The sequence below is a fragment of the Balearica regulorum genome, chromosome 31 (assembly GCF_011004875.1).
Source record: "Balearica regulorum gibbericeps isolate bBalReg1 chromosome 31, bBalReg1.pri, whole genome shotgun sequence".
In the NCBI taxonomy this organism is placed as follows: Eukaryota; Metazoa; Chordata; class Aves; order Gruiformes; family Gruidae; genus Balearica; species Balearica regulorum.
The window spans coordinates 451,444-470,568 of record NC_046214.1 but is presented as its reverse complement, the minus strand read 5'-3'; the positions used below and the strand labels follow the sequence as shown (position 1 = coordinate 470,568).

Genomic DNA, 19,125 nt, shown 5'->3' with positions numbered 1-19,125 from the left:
ACACACAAAGTGAAACACCCTCAAAGGAGAGGTGCCCCCAAAGTAAAGCACTAAATCGAGGTATCCACAAACAAGGACTCTACAGTGCCAGGGGAGTCAGTGGGGCACCAGCGGGCACGGGGAGGGGAGACTGGATGAGATGCATGAGCTGCCTGAGGACCCCCAGGGCCAGGAATCTTGTGTTGTGCTGGGGAGTGGGGCTGGTGGGGGCAGAGAAGGGGTAAAGGCTGTTGGGGTTAGGGATCCCCTAGAATATGAATGCAGGAGAGCCAGAGATTGAGTGGCCTCTGTCTGCTTGTGTGCTCAGGGCCAGCACCAGCCCTGGGCTGATGGGGAGGCTGAACTGCCTCTCTGCCCCCCAGGAGCTGCTGTGTCCTTCAGAGGGGCCAGGGCTCTGGTGTGAGTGCCCAGAGCTCTGCAGCAGCACCCTGTGGTGGGAACTGCCACGGGGCCAGGGGAGGTGGCTGATGGCCTTTGCCACGATGGTGCACTGCTGGCTCCTGCTCAGCTTGTTATCCTCTGGGACCCCAAGGCCCTTCTCTGCAGCGCTGCTCTCTAGCCAGTCAGCCCCCAGCATGATGTCCACAGTGTGGCTGGACTGTCCTCCCCTAGGGACTTTCTCAGCAGCACCTTGTCCTTCTTGGAAATCACCTTCACCTCTGCCACAGGCCCCATGCTGCTGCAGAGTCACCTGGGATAGCAACCCCCTCTCCTGCCAGGGCTGCACAGCCCAGGCCCATTGCTCTCTGGCCTTGGGGACTGCAGCCATTGCTGTCTTGGTGGGAACCTCATTCATCAGTAAGTTGCAACCCACTCCAGTATTTCTCTGCTGTGAAGCAAAGAGAAATTCCACACAAGGGGTCCAATCCCTTGGTACCAGGTTTCCATGTGACAAGGTTGGAGATGTCCCAGTAGTTGGAAGCTGGCAAATGTTGTCCCAATTTTCAAGACATATTATGTGGCGGGCTGACGTCAAGTGCCCACCAAAGATGCTCTATCACTCCCCCTCCTCACCTGGACAGGGGAGAGAAAATATAATGAATGGCTTGTGGGCTGAGAGAAGGACAGGGATATCACTCACCTGTTACTGCCATGGGCAAACCAGACTCAACTTGGGAAAACTGATTTAATTTCTTACAAATCAAATCAGAGTAATGATAAAAAAACCCAAAACAAATCTTAAACGCCTTTCCACCACCCCTCCTGTCTTCCCAGCCTTAACTTCCCTCCCGATTTCTCCACCTGCTCCCTTGCAGCAGCACAGGAGGGTGGGGAATGGGGTTGTGGTCGGTTCATCACAAGTTGTCTCTGCCGCTCCTTCCTCCTCAGAGGGAGGACTCCTCATACTCTTCCTCTGCTCCAGGATGGAGGCCATCTCATGAGATATATAGTGCTCCACATATTTCTCTCACGTGAGTCCTTCCCATGGGCTGCAGTTCTTCACAAACTACTCCAGTGTGGGTCTTTCCCATGGGTTGTTGTCGTTCAGGAACAGACTGCTCCAGCATGGATCCCCCACGGGTTCACAAGTCCTGCCAGCAAACCTACTCCAGCAATGGCTCCTCACTTCATGGGTCCACAGTGCCTGTCAGGAGCTTGCTCCAGTGCAGGCTTCTCATGGGAGCACAGCCTCCTTTAGGTGCATCCACCTGCTCCAGCATGGGGGTCTGCTCCAGGTGGATATCTGCTCCACTGTAAACCTCCATGGGCTGCAGGGGGACAGCCTGCCTCACCATGGTCTTCTCCACGGGTTGCAGGGGAATCTCTGCTCTGGTGCCTGGAGCATCTCCTCCCACCTCCTTCTGCACTGACCGTGGTTTCTGAAAAGTTGTTTCTCTCTGCGTCCACTGCTGTAACCATCCCCACAGGGCATTCGCCACCATCCATGAGTCACTATAGAGATAAAAGACTGGCCATTTTTCTCATTCAGCAGTATCTAAAGCCAGCTGGATGCCTTTCACCTCTGCAAACTGTCTCGATTCACCTTTTCCTTCAGCAGTTGCTGTGACTTGTCATGTAGGACTCCATACAGCGGCCTTCCATCTCCGATGCTTCCCCACAATGCAACAGGACCCATCAGTGAAGGGGGCATAGGGCCTCTCATTTTCTGCTGGTTTATTATACAGTGGGGCTTCTTCAGCACCTCTTCCTCTGGCGATATTCAGAAATCTTGGCCTTCTGGCAAGATCCGTGATCACTTCCAGAATTCCTGGGTGATTGGGGTTTCCTATTCGAGCCCACTGTGTGATCAGTGCAACCCACTTATTCCATGTAGAATCAGTTGCATGGTGTGTAGAGGCGACCCTCCCCTTTAAACATCCAGCCCAGCACCAGCAGTCAGGGTGCCAGGAGGAGCTGTGCTTCAGTACCAACCGCTTCTGAAGCGGCTCAAACCCCTTCACATTATGCCAATATCTCTTTTTCAGTTGGAGCATAGCAAGCCCTGGATCCTCTGTATCCCCGACTCCAGACCTTGAGTTTCCCCTGGTCCTTGGGGAGTCAAGGAGTCAAGCAAGTCTGGGACTGGGATATTTTGGGTGCCAGAGGACATTAGCAGGGCATTGGAAGGCACCAGAGGGGTTGTGGGGAACTCCCAGGTACTGTCAAATCCTCAGGTAACCACAGCTTTGTCTTTGCAGGCACAGCCAGTGAGGCCAAAGTGGCACATACAAGTCCTTCATTTGCTGGCTGCAGAGGGAGACAAGGAAGCTTAGCATAGAATTACCAGGGTAATTTCTTCTCTTATTTCAGCTGTGCAGGCAGTGGTGCCTCAGCCTAATGCCTGGAGGACCCCAGTACAGAGGAAAGCAGGGTTTGTGTCTGTTACAGTACAGTTGTGTAGACCAATGCAATCCCTCCCGTTAAGGGATGGGCTCATCAGTTACTACATCCTTGTCCCATGCAGGTGGTACAGACAAACGGTCAGAGGTATGTTAATTCTCTTTGTTCTAAAGCTATGTCCCGCTCAGGTGGGGGGATTATCCTGGATGCTGGTCGGTTGCTGTTCTGGCCGTGGTTATATGCCCGGTTTTTTGAAAGGTAAATCTTCCATGGGTTTATCATTGACATGGGATGTTCTCAGCCGGTAAGAGCTGGCTTAGCTTGGGTCTTCAGGTCGCATGGACCCTGAGGTAGAACCTCATAGTCTCAATTAGTGTTCATTCTTCTAAGCAAGTTGTACTGTAGTTAGCATCTTGCCTTTCACCAGCATCAGTAAAGCTTGGGAGATCCCAAGGTCAGAGTGAGATGAGGAAGCAGGAGGAGGTATCTAAAGTCCTCAGGGAAACTGGAACAGGCACGGGACAGAGTAGGACCATCTGTGGTGCAAACAGCTGATGGCCCTGGTGTGGCTGGGCCCTCCTCCAACACCAGGACAGAAGTCCTTGTCCTCTCCACAGTGGCTGCTGTCTCTTCCACTGAGTCCCATGGGAAGGCACCAGTCCCTTACAGCCCCAGGGCCTTGTTTTCTCATCATCCACTCCTCATAGAGCCTGGGAGGTGTCCTACCGCTGACCTGCACTTGGCATCACGCACCCCGCCCCCCCATCACACTGCTCCCAGGAAGAGCTGTAAGCATCTCATGAGGGAAAGGATCCCCTCTTCAGGGGATGGGGGTCAGGGCTTGGCCATCCTGCTCGGTGAAACACATTTAGGGCTTTCACAGCCACCTCCACATTTGATTTTCCACATGTGACCAGTGCCTCTGACTTTCTGTTTTACCAGCTCCCAGGGACAACCGCAAAATCACAGACTGGTTTGGGTTGGAAGGGACCTCAAAGATCATCTAGTTCCACCCCCCCTCCCATGGGCAGGGACAGCCTCCACTAGACCAGGTTACCCAAAGCCCCATCCAACCTGGCCTTGAACACTTCCAGGGAGGGGGCATCAGCAGCTTCTCTGGGCAACCTGTTCCTGTGCCTCACCACCCTCACAGGGAAGAATTTCTTCCTAATATCTAATCTAAATCTACCCTCCTTCAGCTCACAGCCATTACCTCTTGGCCTACCACTACATGCCTTTGTAAATCTCCTTGTCTGGTCATTCCCTCCATGATCTCTTGAGTAATCGCCTTCCCTGGGGCCCTCTAACACTCTCAGAAACTTGGAGGTTTGCTGCTGACTTTTACTTCTTTAGACACTTGTTCAATCTTTCAGGACCTTGGAGTTCAGGAGGTTGGCACCAGGGGGCTAATTAACATGCAAAACTCCCTAATGAGAGCCAACGCTCTGTGCATGATTTTCCTTTAGGTCTTCAATTCTTATGTGGTTAATTAGAGAGATTTCAGGAGTCTAGTCAAAGTCAAAAGAGTTCAATACTCAACAGTAAGGAAGGATTCTTTTTTTTTTTTTTTCCAACCGTTCTTAATTCTTCTGCTCACACATTATGTGATATCAGAAATCCTCAGTTCATATTGATCCTGAGTGTCTCCTAATGGAGTTTGAATATATATTCTGTAAATTCTCATGAATTTTTTCATAGGACATGGACAGGGACCAGCAAGATGATGGCACTTTCTCTCTGTCTATGGAAAGAGGGACTTACACAACCATTTCCAGAAATGTATTTCCTGCCAACACTTTGAATGGGGAAACTGTGTTCTGGTGACACATTTGTATCGTCACATGATACATCTACATTTAATAGCTAAAGGGAGCTTGGAGCAAGGAAGGTAGGAGGAGTTGGATAGATGACCCTATATTTCTTTGCCATCAAGAAATGGCCACAGCTGCTATCACTTCCTTCATGGCATCCCTTTCTTTGAGCTGGCCACATCTTTATGGGATGTACCATGGCCTAACACCATGACCCGCCAAGTGCCAGACCTCAGTCGATATGCGGAGGCCCAGAGCCCAGCCAAATAAAGAGGCCCAGATGTGGAAAACAAGTGTCACTCCTGTTTTCAAGCAGGAAAAGAAGGAAGACCCAGGGAAGTACAGGCCAGTCAGACTCACCTCCCTTCCTGGGAAGATGATGGAGCAGCTAATGCTGGACACCCTTTCCAGGCACAGGAACGTTAAGGAAGTCATCAGGAGTCGTCAAGGCCCAGGGCTTGATGGTATGTCCGGTTTGCCTGAGTATTCCCTGATCTGACCCTTTTCCAGCAAGGCACATCTCCATGCTCCAGACTTTCCCCCTGCTCTCTGGCACCTGGGAGTCCCGAAGGCCGATCTTGCTGGCAAATACTGAGGCAATGACAGCATTCGGTGCCTCAGCCTTTCCCACGTCCTGCGTCACCAGGTCCCCAGTCTCACTGAGCAATGGGCCCACAGCTTCCCTAGTTTCCCTTTTGTTCCCTGTCTACTTACAGAAGCCCTTCTTGGTTTCTTTGGCATCCCTTGCCAAATTCCATTCCATTTGGGCTTTAGCTTTCCTACCGTTGACCCTGCATGCTCAATGTCTCTGTGTTCCTCCCAGGTGACCCGTCCTTACTTCCACCCTCTCTATTCTTCCTTCTTGTGTTTGAGTTTGGCCAGGAGCTCCTTGTTCATCCACACAGCTCTCCTGACATTTTTGCCTGGCATCATATTTGATGGGACGTGCCTCTCTTGAGCTTGGAGGACGTGATCCTGGAATATGAACCAGCTTTCTTGGGCCCCCCTTCCCTCCAGGGCCACATCCCATGGGACTCTTCCAAGCAGAGCCTTGAAGAGACCAAAGTCTGCTCTCCTAAAACCCAGGGCTCTGAGATTGTTTTGACCTTCCTGCCTGCCCTCAGGAACCTGAACTCCATCATCTCATGGTCACTACAGCCCCATCTCATGGTCACAAGGCTGCCTTTGACCTTCACATCCCCAACAAGCCCCTCATTGTTGATGAGGATGAGGTCAGGCAGACCACCTCTCCTCATTGGCTCCTCTGTCACTTGAGTGAGGAATTTCACATCCATGCACTCCACAAATCTCCTGGCTGGCTTATACCATGCTGTGTTGTCTTTTGAGCAAATATTGAGGTGGTTGACATCTCCCATGAGGACCAGAGCCTGAGAATGCAAGGCTGCTCCTATCTGCCTGTTGAGGGCCTCATATACTACTTCTTCCTGGTTGGGTGGCCAATAGCAGACATCCACTATAATGCCACCCTTTCCTGCTCTCACTTCAATCCTCACCCTTAAGGCAACCCTCTGTTGGCTCCCTACCCATCCCCAGACAAAGCTCCATGTACTCCAGCTGTTCTCTCACGGAAAAGGCAACTCCCCCTCCTTGTCATCCCATCCTCTCCTTCCTCAAGAGCCTGTATCCCTCCATTGCAACATCCAGTCATGGGAGTCATCCCGCCACGTTTCCATGATCCCAACAAGATCATTGCCCTGCAACTGCACACCGATCTCTGAATCCTCATGTGTATGCCCCATGCTGCATGCGTTAGAGTACAGACACTTTAGAGAGGAACCCCAGCATGTTGAGTTCTTGGAGAGGGTGTGAGAGATGTCTCCATCATGGTGCTTTGTAGGCATTTCCTTGCTTACATGCAAGTGCTGAACTTGAGCCCCATTTTGTGGTTTTGTGATCCCTTCCCACCACATCACCCCATGCCCTTGCTCATTGATCCTGCCTGTCACTCCCTTAGAGGACTGCCGGTTACTCCCTCCCTCCCCCATCATCCTTAGTTTAAAGCCCTCCTTATGAGGTCAGCCAGCCTGCTGGCAGAAATAGCTTTGCCGTGCTTAGTGAGGTGGATCCCATCTCTGCCAAGATGATGCTGGTCTGCAAACAGGGTTCCATGGGGTCGTTGAACCCAAACCCCTACCCCAGTTCCGCAGTGAATTATTAACTTGTCCTATTAGTGCCTTTCTCCTCACCAACGAGATTGAGGAGAACACCACCTGGGCCCCCATGCCTTTCACTTCCACCCCCCAGAGTTTTGTAGTCACTTCTGGTACTGTCCAGGTTGCTCCTGGTAGTGTCATTAGTGCCCACATGGGTTAAGAGCAGGAGGCAGTAGTCAGAGAGCCGGATGAGCTTTGGACGTCCCACCACAACATCCTGGATCCTTGTCCCCAGCAAGCAGCAAACCTCTCTAGATGGTTGATTGGGCCAACAGATGAGTGTAGGACAAGGCAAAGGCAAAAGGGCTCAGCTCTCTATTGCTCCGGGCAGAGTCAGGAGAGCTGCAGTTTCCCTCAGTGTTTTTCCCAGCTGCACTGTGCTTTCAGAGTTTCACGGATTGTGAAGTTGGAGAGGACCTCTAGAGATCATCTAGTCCAACCCTCCTGCTAGAGCAGGATCACTTAGAGCAGGTTGCACAGGATGATATCCAGACGGGTTTTGAATATCTCCAGAGAAGGAGGCTCCACAACCTCTCTGGGCAGCCTCTTCCGGTGCTCGGTTATCCTCAAAGTTTTTCCTCATACACAGACGGAACTTCCTGTGTTCCAGTTTGTGCACATTGCTCCTTGTCCTGTAACTGGGCACAACTGAGAAGAGTCTGACCTCTTCCTCTAGATACTTACAAGCATTAATGAGGTCACCTCTCAGTCTTCTCTTCTTTAGACTAAACAGACGCAGTGCTGTCAGTCTTTGTTCATTTCCTTTTGCTTCTGCTACCTTGAGGATGACGGTGCACACACACCCAGTGGAAAGACAATGAAAGACCATAAGAGATCTTCCTGAACGCAGCGTCTCCCAGTCCTTCTTTGTGGTTTCCTGCCACTCCCTGCCCATGTCGCTGCTGCCTGGAGCTGTCCCTGCCAGGAGCTGTTGCTCTGTCCACACCTCTCCTCCCTGTCCCTGCTCACAGAGCCCATCCCACCCTCTGTGTGCTCAGCTCTGCCCTGCAGACCCCTCCTGGCAGCAGGGCACTGCCAAGGGGCACCTCTGTGTTGGCAGGTCTTAAGGAGACTGTAAAGTCCTTCTTGACAAGTGCCCTGGGAAATGTCCCAGGGGTGATCTGGAGCTGTGAACAGCCCTGACACACACAGCACCCTCTCAAGAGCAGAAGGACCCTGCCCTGCCCTTCCAGGGGGTTGCTCCTTCCACCCACAGCTTCTCCCTGCAGTGCCCTGGGGAGCTCCCCGGGCAGGCTGAGTGCTGACCCTGGCAGGCGGCAGAGTCCCTGCCCCGGCACACAGCCCCTGGGCTGCAGGGACCCTGCTCTGAAGGACACAACTGGGCACCTCCAGCTGAAAACTGGTTTCACAGCTATTCAAAATTGCCTAAAAGAGCCCCCTCCTTGCAGATACTGTAGGGTCTCAGCTGTGTCAGCTGTTTTTGGAGATGCCTCCAGGAACCACAGCTTCATTGCCCTGCACCAAGAGACTTACCGTGTCAAGGGCTGCAAACCTTTCTCTTCTTTTCAGCTCTCAGTCAGCCTCCCAGTCCTGACCACCTTTAAGCTCTTCATCTGCCTTGCTCATCTCCCTGAGATACCCTGGCAGTGCCCTTCTCTCCCTCTCCTGCTGCACTTTGCAGAGGAGCTGCTCCTGGGCAGAGCTGTCTCTCTGCAGCACAGCCCACTTGCCATGATCTCCCTCCATCCCAGGAGCCTGGAGCAGCTCAGCAGCAGAGGACTATCCCAAGGCGGCATGTTAATGACCCCTCTGGTGGGTTTGGGGATGGCAAGGTGGCTCTGATGCTGAGTAACCCTGGGTGTGTTTCATCAAGCCAAAGAGCCAAGCCCTGGCCCCCCGCCCCTGGGAAGGGAGGTCCTGTCCCACACACAGGGCTCAGGGCTCTTCCTGGGGCAGGGTTTTGTGGAAACATGCAATATGAAGTGCAGGACGATGGTACGACACCTCCTAGGCTCTTGAGTGGAGACAAGGAGGCCATGAGGCCCTCGTGCTGTAAGGATTAGGTGTCTCCTGGTAGGCCTTGGTGACCCAGACAACAGCCACGGCCAATGGGAGAAAGACCTCAGCTCTGTTGGAGGCTTTCCACTTTGTCAGCTCCCTTGACCATCTCCACCACAGCTTGTCCTATGGTGTCCTATGCCTGCACCTGTTTCCGTGAAGGCTGTGGACATCCACTGTGCTTTCCAACCTTGCTCTCATTTGAGCATCTTCCTACCCTTACTGATATCTCTCCATCCTCATGGGCTGTTTGTTGAAATATAAAGCTTTGGCTAATCCAGACTCTTCCTGGGTGGCCTGTTGTACCACAGAACTGCACTTGGAGTGATGTTTCGTTTAGCTCAACGTGACATGAAATCCTCATGCCCAGTCTCAACTTCCAAAGCTTCCCATTGTGCCGTTATTTCTATCTTGTGTTGTTTCCCAGTGTTGAGAAAAACTCCACCATCTCTGAAACCACACTTCAACCAGTCTCAAGATGGTCTGGGTGGCCATGGTCATCCTAATGCAGATCTGTATGCAGGTGGCCTTGTTCATGGTGAACATGCACCACTGGCTTCTATGGTGTCCCGCGTAGGGCCCAGGCCTTTCTCCTCAGCGTCACTGCTCAGCCGGTCACGTGCAAGCCTGCCCTGATGACCGAGGTTACTCTTCCTTCTAATGCAGGACTGGCCACTTCTCCTTGTAACCCTCAAGAGGTTTCTGTTGGCCAGAATTGCAGAGATTCTCAGGGTTCTCTGGACTGAAGCTCCATTTGGTCAGCTCCAAACACCTGGGTGCAGGTGGCTCACCCTGATGGTGGTGTCTCTCACAAGATAACATCATGAGGAGTTGCAGACTCTAGAGACCAAGGTAGGAACTATGATGAACAAAATCTCCAAAACACCAAATGAGGTTACAAACCCAGCAAAAGCAGGGACAGCGGTTGTGTTTGGTTTGTGTGGCAAGGTTTTGGTAGTGAGGAGGGCAGCTACAGGGGTGGCTTTTGTGAGAAAATGCAAGAAGCTTCACCCATGTCCAATAGAGCCAATGCCAGCTCGCTCCAAGACAGACCCACTTGTGGCCAAGGCCGAGCCCATCAGCCATGGTGGTGGCACCTCTGTGACATCATATTTAAGAAGTGGAAAAAGAAAAACATCAGTGAGCAGTATCAGTCAGAGAGAGGAGTGAGAAGATATGAGAGGAACAACTCCACAGACACCCAGGTCAGTGAAGAAGGAGGGGGAGAAGGTGCTCCAGGCACCAGAGCAGAGATTCCCCTAGATAAGCCCGGGAAGTTCCCCGAGTTGAGTCTGTTTTGCCCGTGGCAGTATTTGGTGAATGATCTCTCCTTTTCCTTATCTCGACCCACGAGCCTTTTGTTGTATTTTCTCTCCCCTATGCAGGTCAGGAGGGGACTGATCGAGCGGCTTTGGTGGGCACCTGGTGTCCAGCCACCACAAATGGGAGTGCTGGTGTGGCACTGGGAGCACTGGAGGGAGAATGTGAGTGGCACTAGGAGAAATGGAGTGACTAGGAGCACTGTGGGGAGCCTGGGAGTGGCTCTGGGAGCACTGAGGAGAGCCAGGGAGCCACCATGAGGGCAGTGGGTCGGCTCTGGGAGCACTGGGGCAAGCCAGGAAGCCATAGTGGGAGAACTGGGGTGGCATTGAGACCAGTGGGAGGAGACAGGAGGACACACTGGGAGCACTGGTCCAGCATCGGGAGAACTGAGGCAGTACTGGGAGCCTCACTGGGAGCAGTGAAGTTGCCCTGGGAGGACTGGGAGAGAAGCCAAGGAGCACTGGGGCAGCACTGTCTGCTGTACTGGTAGCACTGCGGTGGAACTGGGAGGACTGAGGGGAGTCAAGAAGCCCTACTGGGAGATATGGGGCAGCACTGGGAGAACTGGGGGAGCCAAGGAGTGGCACTGGCTGCACTGGAGTGGCACTGGGAGCACTGAACTGAGCCAGGGAGCAGAACTGGGAGCACTGGGGCAATACCGGGAAGACTAGGGGGAGGCAGGGAGCCACGCTGGTAGTACTGGGGTGGCACTGGGAGCTGTATTGGGTTCACTGGGGAGGGTGGGGGGGTGGGGTGAGGCTAGGGCCACGAGGGGGGAGCTAGGTAGCTCCATAGGGAGAGACTGGGAGCACTGGGGTCACACTGAGAGCACTGGAGGGAGCCAGGGAGGTGCACTGGGAGCACTGGGGCAGTACTGGGAGGACTAGGGACACCAAGGGAATTGCACTGGAACCACTGGGGCAGCACTGTGATCTGCACTGGGAGCACTGGGGCAGAACTGAGAGCACTGGTGTGAGACAGGGAGCCACACTGGGAGCACTGGGGAAGCACTGGAAGCACTATGGCTGCACTGGGAGCTCTGGGGTGGCACTGGGAGCTGTACTGGGAGTACTGGGGAGATATTGGGAGCACTGGGGGGAGCCAGTAATCGGCAATGGGAGCACTGTGAGGAATGGTGTGGCACTGGGAGCACTGGGGGAAGCCAGGAAGCCATACTGGGAGCACTGGGGCTGAACTACAAGCACTGGGAGAAACCAAGGAGTTGCACTGGGAGCATTGGTTTGGTACTGGGAGCACTTGGCTAAGCTAGGGACAGGCACTGGGACCATGGCGGCTGCACTGGGGGAGCACTGTGGCATCACTGGGAGCACCAGGACGAGCCAAGGAGCTGCACTGGGAGCACTGGTGCAGCACTGAGAGCACTGCGGGGAGTAAGGGACCTGCTCTGGGAGTACTGGGGCAGCACTGGGAGAACTGGGGCAGCACTGTGATCCTCACTGGCAGCACTGGAGTGTCACTGGGAGGACAGAGGGGACCAAAGGAGCCCCCCTACATAAGTAGGATTTCAATGATGGACTTCAGGAGAGCTCACTTTGGCCTCTGCAAAGACCTGCTTGGGAGAATCCCATGGGTTAGGGCTCTAGAAGGAAAGGGGGCCCAAGAGAGCTGGTCAGTATTCCAGCACCACTTCCTCCGAGCTCAAGATTGGTGCATCCCAAAGAGTAGGAAATCAAGCAAAGGAGACAGGAGACCTGCAGGGATGAGCAAGGAGCTGCTGGAAAAACTCAGAGGGAAGAAGGAAGTTTACAGACTGTGGAACGAGGAACTGGCCGCTTGGGAGGAATATAGGAAGGTTGTCAGAGCATGCAGGGGTGCAACGAGGAAGGCTAAGGCCCACTTGGAATTAAGCCTGGTAAGGGATGTCAAGGACAACAAGAACTGCTTCTTCAAGTGCATCAGCAGCAAAAGGAGGGCTAGGGAAAATGTGGGCCCACTGCTGAATGAGGAATCCCAGACCCTGGAGGTAGGAGAGGAAGTCTAGAGAAAGGAAGACCTTCCCTTGGCCAAGGAGGATCAGGTTAGAGAACATCTAGGCAAACTCAACACCCACAAATCCATGGGCCCTGATGGGATGCACCCACGAGTGCTCAGGGAGCTGGCAAATGCTATTGCGAAGCCACTCTCCATCATCTTGAAAGGCCATGGAGAACAGGAGAGGTGCCTGAGGACTGGAGGAAAGCAATGCACAAGCAAAGCAATGCAGAGTGAGCAATGCACGATTGGGTCACAAAGGAGATGGAATATTCTACACTGCTGGAAAGTGTGTAAACTCTTCTGGCAAGATCTGTCTTTGCACTTGGTCATATGGGTTCTGTGTCATGTGAACTCTGGGTCATGCACCTTGGAAAAGAACCCGAGGCCTGACAATCATCTGAACTCATGCAATCTCATGATACAAAGCCAGGAAAAATGTCAGGAATGAGATTCCTGTCATGTCATAGAATCATAAATTGGTTTGGGTTGGAAGGAACCTTAAAGATAGAATCATAGAATTGTTTTGCTTGGAAAAGACCTTTAAGATCATCAGGTGCAACTGTTAACCCAGCACTGCCAAGTCCAACCACTAAACCGTGTCCCTAAGCACCACATCTAGGCATCTTTTGAATACCTCCAGGGATGGTGACTCAACCACTTCCCTGGGCAGCCTGGCCCATTGCTTGACAACCCTGTTGGTGAAGAAATTGTTCCTTATATCCAATCTAAACCTCTCCTGGTGAAACTTAAGGCCATTTCCTCTTGTCCTAGCGCTTGTTATGTGGAAGAAAAGACCAACACCCACCTGACTACAACCTCCTTTCAGGTAGTTGTAGAGAGCGATAAGGTGTTCCCTCAGCCTCCTTTTCTCCAGGCTAAACAACCCCAGTTCCCTCAGCCACTCCTCATCAGGCTTGATCTCTAGACCCTTCACCAGCTTTGTTGCCTTTCTTTGGACACGCTCCAGCACCTCAATGTGCTTCTTGTAGTGAGAGGCCCAAAACTGACCACAGTATTCGAGGTGGGGCCTCACCAGAGCCGAGTACAGGGGCACAATCCCTTCCCTGCTCCTGCTGGCCACACTATTTCTGACACAAGCCAGGATGCTCTTGGCCTTCTTGGCCACCTGGGCACACTGCTGGCTCGTATTCAGCCAGATGTCCACCAACACCGCCAAGTCCTTTTCTGTCGAGCAGCTTTCCAGCCCCTCTTCCCCAAGCCTCTAGTGTTGCCTGGGGTTGTTGTGACCAAAGTGCAGGACCCAGCACTGAGCCTTGTTAAACCTCATACAGTTGGCCTCAGCCCATTGATCCAGGTCCCTCTGTAGAGCCTTCCTGCCCTCAAGCAGATCAACACTCCTGCACAGCTTGGTGTCATCTGCAAACGTACTGAGGGCACAACCAATCCCCTCGTCCAGATCATTGATAAAGACATTAAAGAGAGCTGGCCCCAGTACTGAGCCCTGGGGAACACCACTTGTGACAGGCCACCACCTAGAATTAACTCCATTCACCACAACTCTTTGGGGCTGGCCACCCAGCCGGTTTTTAATCCAGCGAAGCACATGTCCATCGAAGCCATGAGCAGCCAGTTTCTCCAGGACAATGCTCTGGAAAACGGTGTCAAAGGCTTTTCTAAAGTCTAGGTAGACAACATCCACAGTCTTTCCCTCATCCACTAAGTGGGTCACCTTGTCATACAAGGAGGTGAGGTTACTCAAGAAGGACGTGCCTTTCATGAACACATGGTGACTGAGCCTGATTGCTTATCTTGTGTGTGCTATGTGAGGGCCCTCAAGATGATTTAATCCATAAATATAACAGGGATAAAAGGAGCCTTCGCATATAAACCTTTGTCTGGTCAATATGCTGGTCTGGACATGCCCCGCATCTGAACTCAGCCGTCTGATGTGTCTCCTCGTTCAGCTCCATTTCTAACTCTGTTCCTGGCTGGGGGGCTCTCTATGCTGCGTGCGTGCACGTGCAAGGAACAGCTCTACAGGCCAGCAAGGGGAGTCAGACCAGCTGTCACAGAGGCCCACATGTCTGTGCGGCCGGCTCCAGAACATGGAGAGGCTTGTTCTGGAGGAAAGGGGAGTTCAGTGCCAGCTGCTGTAGAGTCTGCGAGTTGACTGAGAGACTTCATTCTGAATGTGTGTGTGGGGTGTGTGCACATGCACATGTGTTTGTATTTGGGGGGGGGGGGGGGGGTGGCATGGAGCTGCAGCAGTCTCACCTCTGTCAGGCTGCTGGATTTGGCTTCTGGAGGGATCCATGTTGTCTGTGTGTCTACATAGCTATACATTTTCCTCTAATATCACCGTGCGTCAAACAGCTCCACCCTCATTTCTCCCTTCTCCACTGACCCTGGTTTGGCTTGCTTTGTACCCTCCTTTGGTGTTTGGCAGACTCTGCTCATGGCAATTCCTACCTGGGTCTGCAGAGATCTGCAACTCCTCATGCTGGTCTCTTGTGAGACTACACCACCATGAGGGTGAGCCACCCGCACACAAACATTAACCGCTGACCAAATGGAGCTTCAGTCCAGAGGGACCTGGAGAAACTCGGGGATTTGGCCAAAAGAAACCTCGTGACGTTGACAAGGAGAATTGGCCAGTCTGGCCTCAGGGAGAAGAACCAGCCTGTCCATCAGGTCCAGCTGGGACCTGCTGTGCTGAGGAGTGACTCTGAGGAGAAGGGCCTGGCAACTGCGAGGGACACCATAGGAGCCAGGGGTTTCTGCTCCCTGTGAAGAAGGCCAGTTGCATACGGGGCTGCGTTAGGATGAGCATGGTCACCCAGAGCAGGGGAGTTCTTATGGCCCTTGACACTGCACTGGTAGGGACCCCCACACATGGCTTTGTCCCAGTTCTCGGCTCCCTCTTTTGCTGGAGCTGGGAGGAGCTGGAGAGTGGCCAGAGGAGATGTGGCCAGGTGGAGTTTGGGGCCTGAAGCAGATGGGCTGTGTGGAGGGGCTGAGAGACCTGGGCTTCTTTGGGCCCTTTGCCCAGTGGTGGAGAGGCTGAGGACAGTCTAGGAGTAGCCTGAGACTGCTTGAAAGGTGGTTTCCGAGATGGTGGAGCTTTTCTGAAAACTGGGAAACATCATGAGAAAGAAAAGATGGCACCAAGCGCAGCTTGGGAGGTTGAGATGGGACACGAGGAGAAAGAAATGTCCCTGCAAGTGCAGTTCTGTGGTACAAGAGGCCACCCAGCAAGAGTCTGGATTCGCCAGAGCTTTGCATTCTGTGAGGATGGAGAGATATCAGTAAGGGTAGGAAGACGCTCAGGTGAGACCCAAGTTGGTAAGCAGGCTGGGTGTGAAGAGCCTGCAGGGAAAGAGGTGGAGGTGTGGGACACCGTAGGACATCCTGTGGTGGAGACATCTGGGGGCAGTGGCAAGGCTGAAAGCCCCCAACACAGCCAAGGTCTTGGTCTGCTGGGCTGTGGCTGTTCTCTCTGCCAGTGATGCCTGTGAGGAGATATCTTCTCATTAGAGCACCAGGACTTCATCGCCCCCTTGTCACAACCTGTGAGCCTGAGAAAGATTGTGTGGTAGTCCTGCGCTAGGCATTGCACATCCCCACATCACAGTGACCCCAGGAAGAGCCCTGAGACATGTGTGAGGGACAGGGTCTCCCCTCCCAGGGGCTTGGGGTCACAGCTTGGCCCTTTAAATTGATGAAACACATCCAGGTTACTCAGCAGCAGAGCCACCCTGCCATTGCCTTTGCCTCCCTGTCCTCACTGCCTCCACTTTCCTGCTCTAACCAGCCCCAGAGTTGCTTTGTCAGTCATGGCCCTCAGGGGGACCCAGTAATGCTCCAAGAAACTGTGGAGTTTGCATCGGACTGTGACTTCTTGAGAGGTTTCATCAGCTTCCTCTCAGGGTCTGAGATTCATGGACTCATCCCCAAACCCACCAGAGGGGTCATTAACTGCTGGTGGTCTCCTGGGATGGAGGGAGCTCATGGCAAGCAGGCAGTGCTGCAGAGAGACATCTCTGCCCAGGAGCAGCTCCTCTGCAGAGCCCAGCAGGGCTGAGGGCTCTGCCTGCAGGCACTGAGGGGAGAACAGCGAGGCAGAGAGAGCTGAAAGGCAGTTGGAAATGGGAGAATTGCTGAGAGCTCACGGAAGGAGAAATCTTCAGAGCCCTTGACACGGTGAGTCTCTGGGTGCAGGGCAATGGAGCTGTAGTTCCTGGAGGCATCTCCTCAAGCTGGCAGAGCTCACAGCTGATGGGATCTGCCAGGTGGACTCCCTGTGCAGAGGCAAGTTTGACTGGCTGTGAATGCAGGTGTGCAGCCAGGGGTGCCCAGCTGTGTCCTTCAGAGCAGGGTCCCTGCAGCCCAGGGGCTGTGTGCCGGGGCAGGGACTCTGCCACCTGCCAGGGTCAGCACTCAGCCTGCCCGGGGAGCTCCCCAGGGCACTGCAGGGAGAAGCTGTGGGTGGGAGGAGCGACCCCCTGGAAGGGCAGGGCAGGATCCTTCTGCTCTTGAGAGGGTGCTGTGTGGGTCAGGGCTGTTCAAAGCTCCTGATCACCCCTGGGAAAATTCCCAGGGCACTTTTTAATAAGAACATCAAGGCAGGGGCTACCTGGCATGAAAGGTGCTTCCCAGGGTTGGTGCTTTCAATTCCCTGCTGTGATGGTATGTGGAAACGGTAATGGAGCTGCCAGGTTTGTCCATGAGACTGAGACTCCTACAGCATTACAGTGAAGGATGAACAGTTTTTTCAAGGCACCTGATAAAGTGACTTCGCCCTTTCCTCTGCCTGTGATGTGGAAAGCATCCACATCACCTTTGTGGTCTCTTCAGGATTGATCTGCTCTTCTCCTTAAGACCTGCCAACACAGAGGTGCCCCTGGGCAGTGCCCTGCTGCCAGGAGGGGTCTGCAGGGCAGAGCTGAGCACACAGAGGGTGGGATGGGCTCTGTGAGCAGGGACAGGGAGGAGAGGTGTGGACAGAGCAGCAGCTCCTGGCAGGGACAGCTCCAGGCAGCAGAGACATGGGCAGGGAGTGGGAGGAAACTGCAGACAAGCCCTGGGCTAGGCTGCCTTTAGCCTGCTCTCTTTTGGTCCCTCACTCTAGAGGTCTGCTGGGCAATGAGCTGACTCTCCATTTAAGACGTCCCATCTTCAGGAGACCTGATTTTCTGCTTAGTGCATCTCATTGGTCTTGCGTGCTGCCGCCCAGAAGAGCAGGGCTGTGCTGTAGGATCCCAGGGAGTGCTGAGCCATCCCTCATGGGTTGCCAGTCTCCTCTCAGATTCCTTTGCTTCTCTCTCAGAGGGTCCGTGTCCTCCCCTCTCCATCACAACTCCACGTCTGTGCTGCAAAAAGAAGAGTTTGCAGATCTGTCCTTTGAAATAGGGCTCCACCGCTCTCATCAGAATCTAGCTGCTTTATTTTTAAAGAGTAATTTGTGTGCACAGTCATCCTCGATGTAGAAGAAGCAAAAGCACATGGCATCTGGGACCAAGACTGGTGGGCAATGCAGCTCTCCTGAGACACAGAGAGTTGAGCCCTTTTGCCTGTCTTGTCCTAAGACTACTCACTTTCAGTCATAAAAAATGGGATTTCTTCCTGTAAAAATAATACTCACCAGATGTGATGGTGGAAAGAAAAAAAACAACAGAGAAAATCATCATAAAGACATGCTCAGCCTCTCTTCTGCAGCCCACAATCTCTGGAATGATGAGTGCACATATTGAACATTCCCATGAAGGGTGAATTACATCTGACATCCCTTCTGACCATTGGGGGTGTCAAGAACCAGCTCCCACGTATTCACTGCAGCAGGGCAGAGCTGAGTACTTCGCAGCACAGGGGCAGAGGTCCTGCTCCTCAGAGCACACTCAGCCAGCACAAAGCAAAGAAAGGAAAGGCCTTGGAATTGGGGGAGGGGGCAGGATGTCTATGAAAAATGGAGTGGCTTTACTCAGAGAAGTCTGTTGTAATTCTCCCCTGTGTTTTCCTCCTTAGGACAATGTCCGCATGTCAAGAACAAGGATATGACCAACTGCAGCTCAATGACCCACTTCCTCCTCCTGGCATTCGCAGACACACGGGAGCTGCAGCTCTTGCACTTCTGGCTCTTCCTGGGCATCTACCTGGCTGCTCTCCTGGGCAATGGCCTCATCATCACTGCCATCGCCTGCCACCACCACCTCCACACCCCCATGTACTTCTTCCTCCTCAACCTCTCCATCCTTGACCTGGGCTCCGTCTCCACCACAGTCCCTAAAGCCATGGCCAATTCCCTCTGGGGCACGAGGGTTATCTCCTACACAGGATGTGCTTCTCAGGTCTTTTTCTTTTACTTTCTGATGCCAGCAGAGTATTATCTTCTCACCGTCATGTCCTATGACCGTTACGTTGCCATCTGCAAACCCCTGCACTACGGGACCCTGCTGGGCAGCAGAGCTTGTGTCCACATGGCAGCAGCTGCCTGGGGCAGTGGGTTCCTCTATGCTGCACTGCACACGGGCAATACATTTTCAATGCCACTCTGCCATGGCAATGCTGTGGACCAGTTCTTCTGTGATGTTCCCCAGATCCTCAAGCTCTCCTGCTCAGATGCCTACCTCAGGGAGGCTGGGCTTATTTTGGTTAGTGCCTGTTTATTCTTTGTGTGTTTTGTTTTCATTGTGGTATCCTATGTGCAGATCTTCAGGGCCGTGCTGAGGATCCCCTCTGAGCAGGGACGGCACAAAGCCTTTTCCACGTGCCTCCCTCACCTGATTGTGGTGTCCTTGTTTATCAGCACTGGCATGTTTTCCTACCTGAAGCCCAGCTCCATTTCCTCCCCATTCCTGGATCTGGTGGTGGCAGTTCTATACTCCGTTGTGCCTCCAGCAGTGAACACGTTCATCTATAGCATGAGGAACCAGGAGCTCAAGGATGCAGTTCGGACACTAATGAACAGATGTTTTTCAGAAGCAATGTACTGCCCATCTCCTCCTACAGTTCACTTGTAACAGAACTCATGACAGGACCAGCCTGTCTTTTGTATGTTTTCTAGT

At 53.1% G+C, this 19,125-nt stretch overlaps 1 protein-coding gene and 1 pseudogene across 1 annotated transcript; both read left to right on the top strand.

The window, feature by feature from the left end:
- LOC142598829 (scavenger receptor cysteine-rich type 1 protein M130-like) overlaps positions 1–19,125 on the top strand; it is a 351,168-nt pseudogene that overhangs the window by 212,752 nt on the left and 119,291 nt on the right.
- Positions 18,115–19,080, top strand: LOC104630408 (olfactory receptor 14A16). The gene has a single exon (XM_010300526.2). It carries the CDS (start codon positions 18,115–18,117, stop codon positions 19,078–19,080), a length of 966 nt encoding a protein of 321 aa, XP_010298828.2.

Bases quoted from the DNA above. Each gene is read 5' to 3' on its own strand.
- LOC104630408 (XM_010300526.2), top strand. From the start codon at position 18,115: ATGACCAACTGCAGCTCAATGACCCACTTCCTCCTCCTGGCATTCGCA.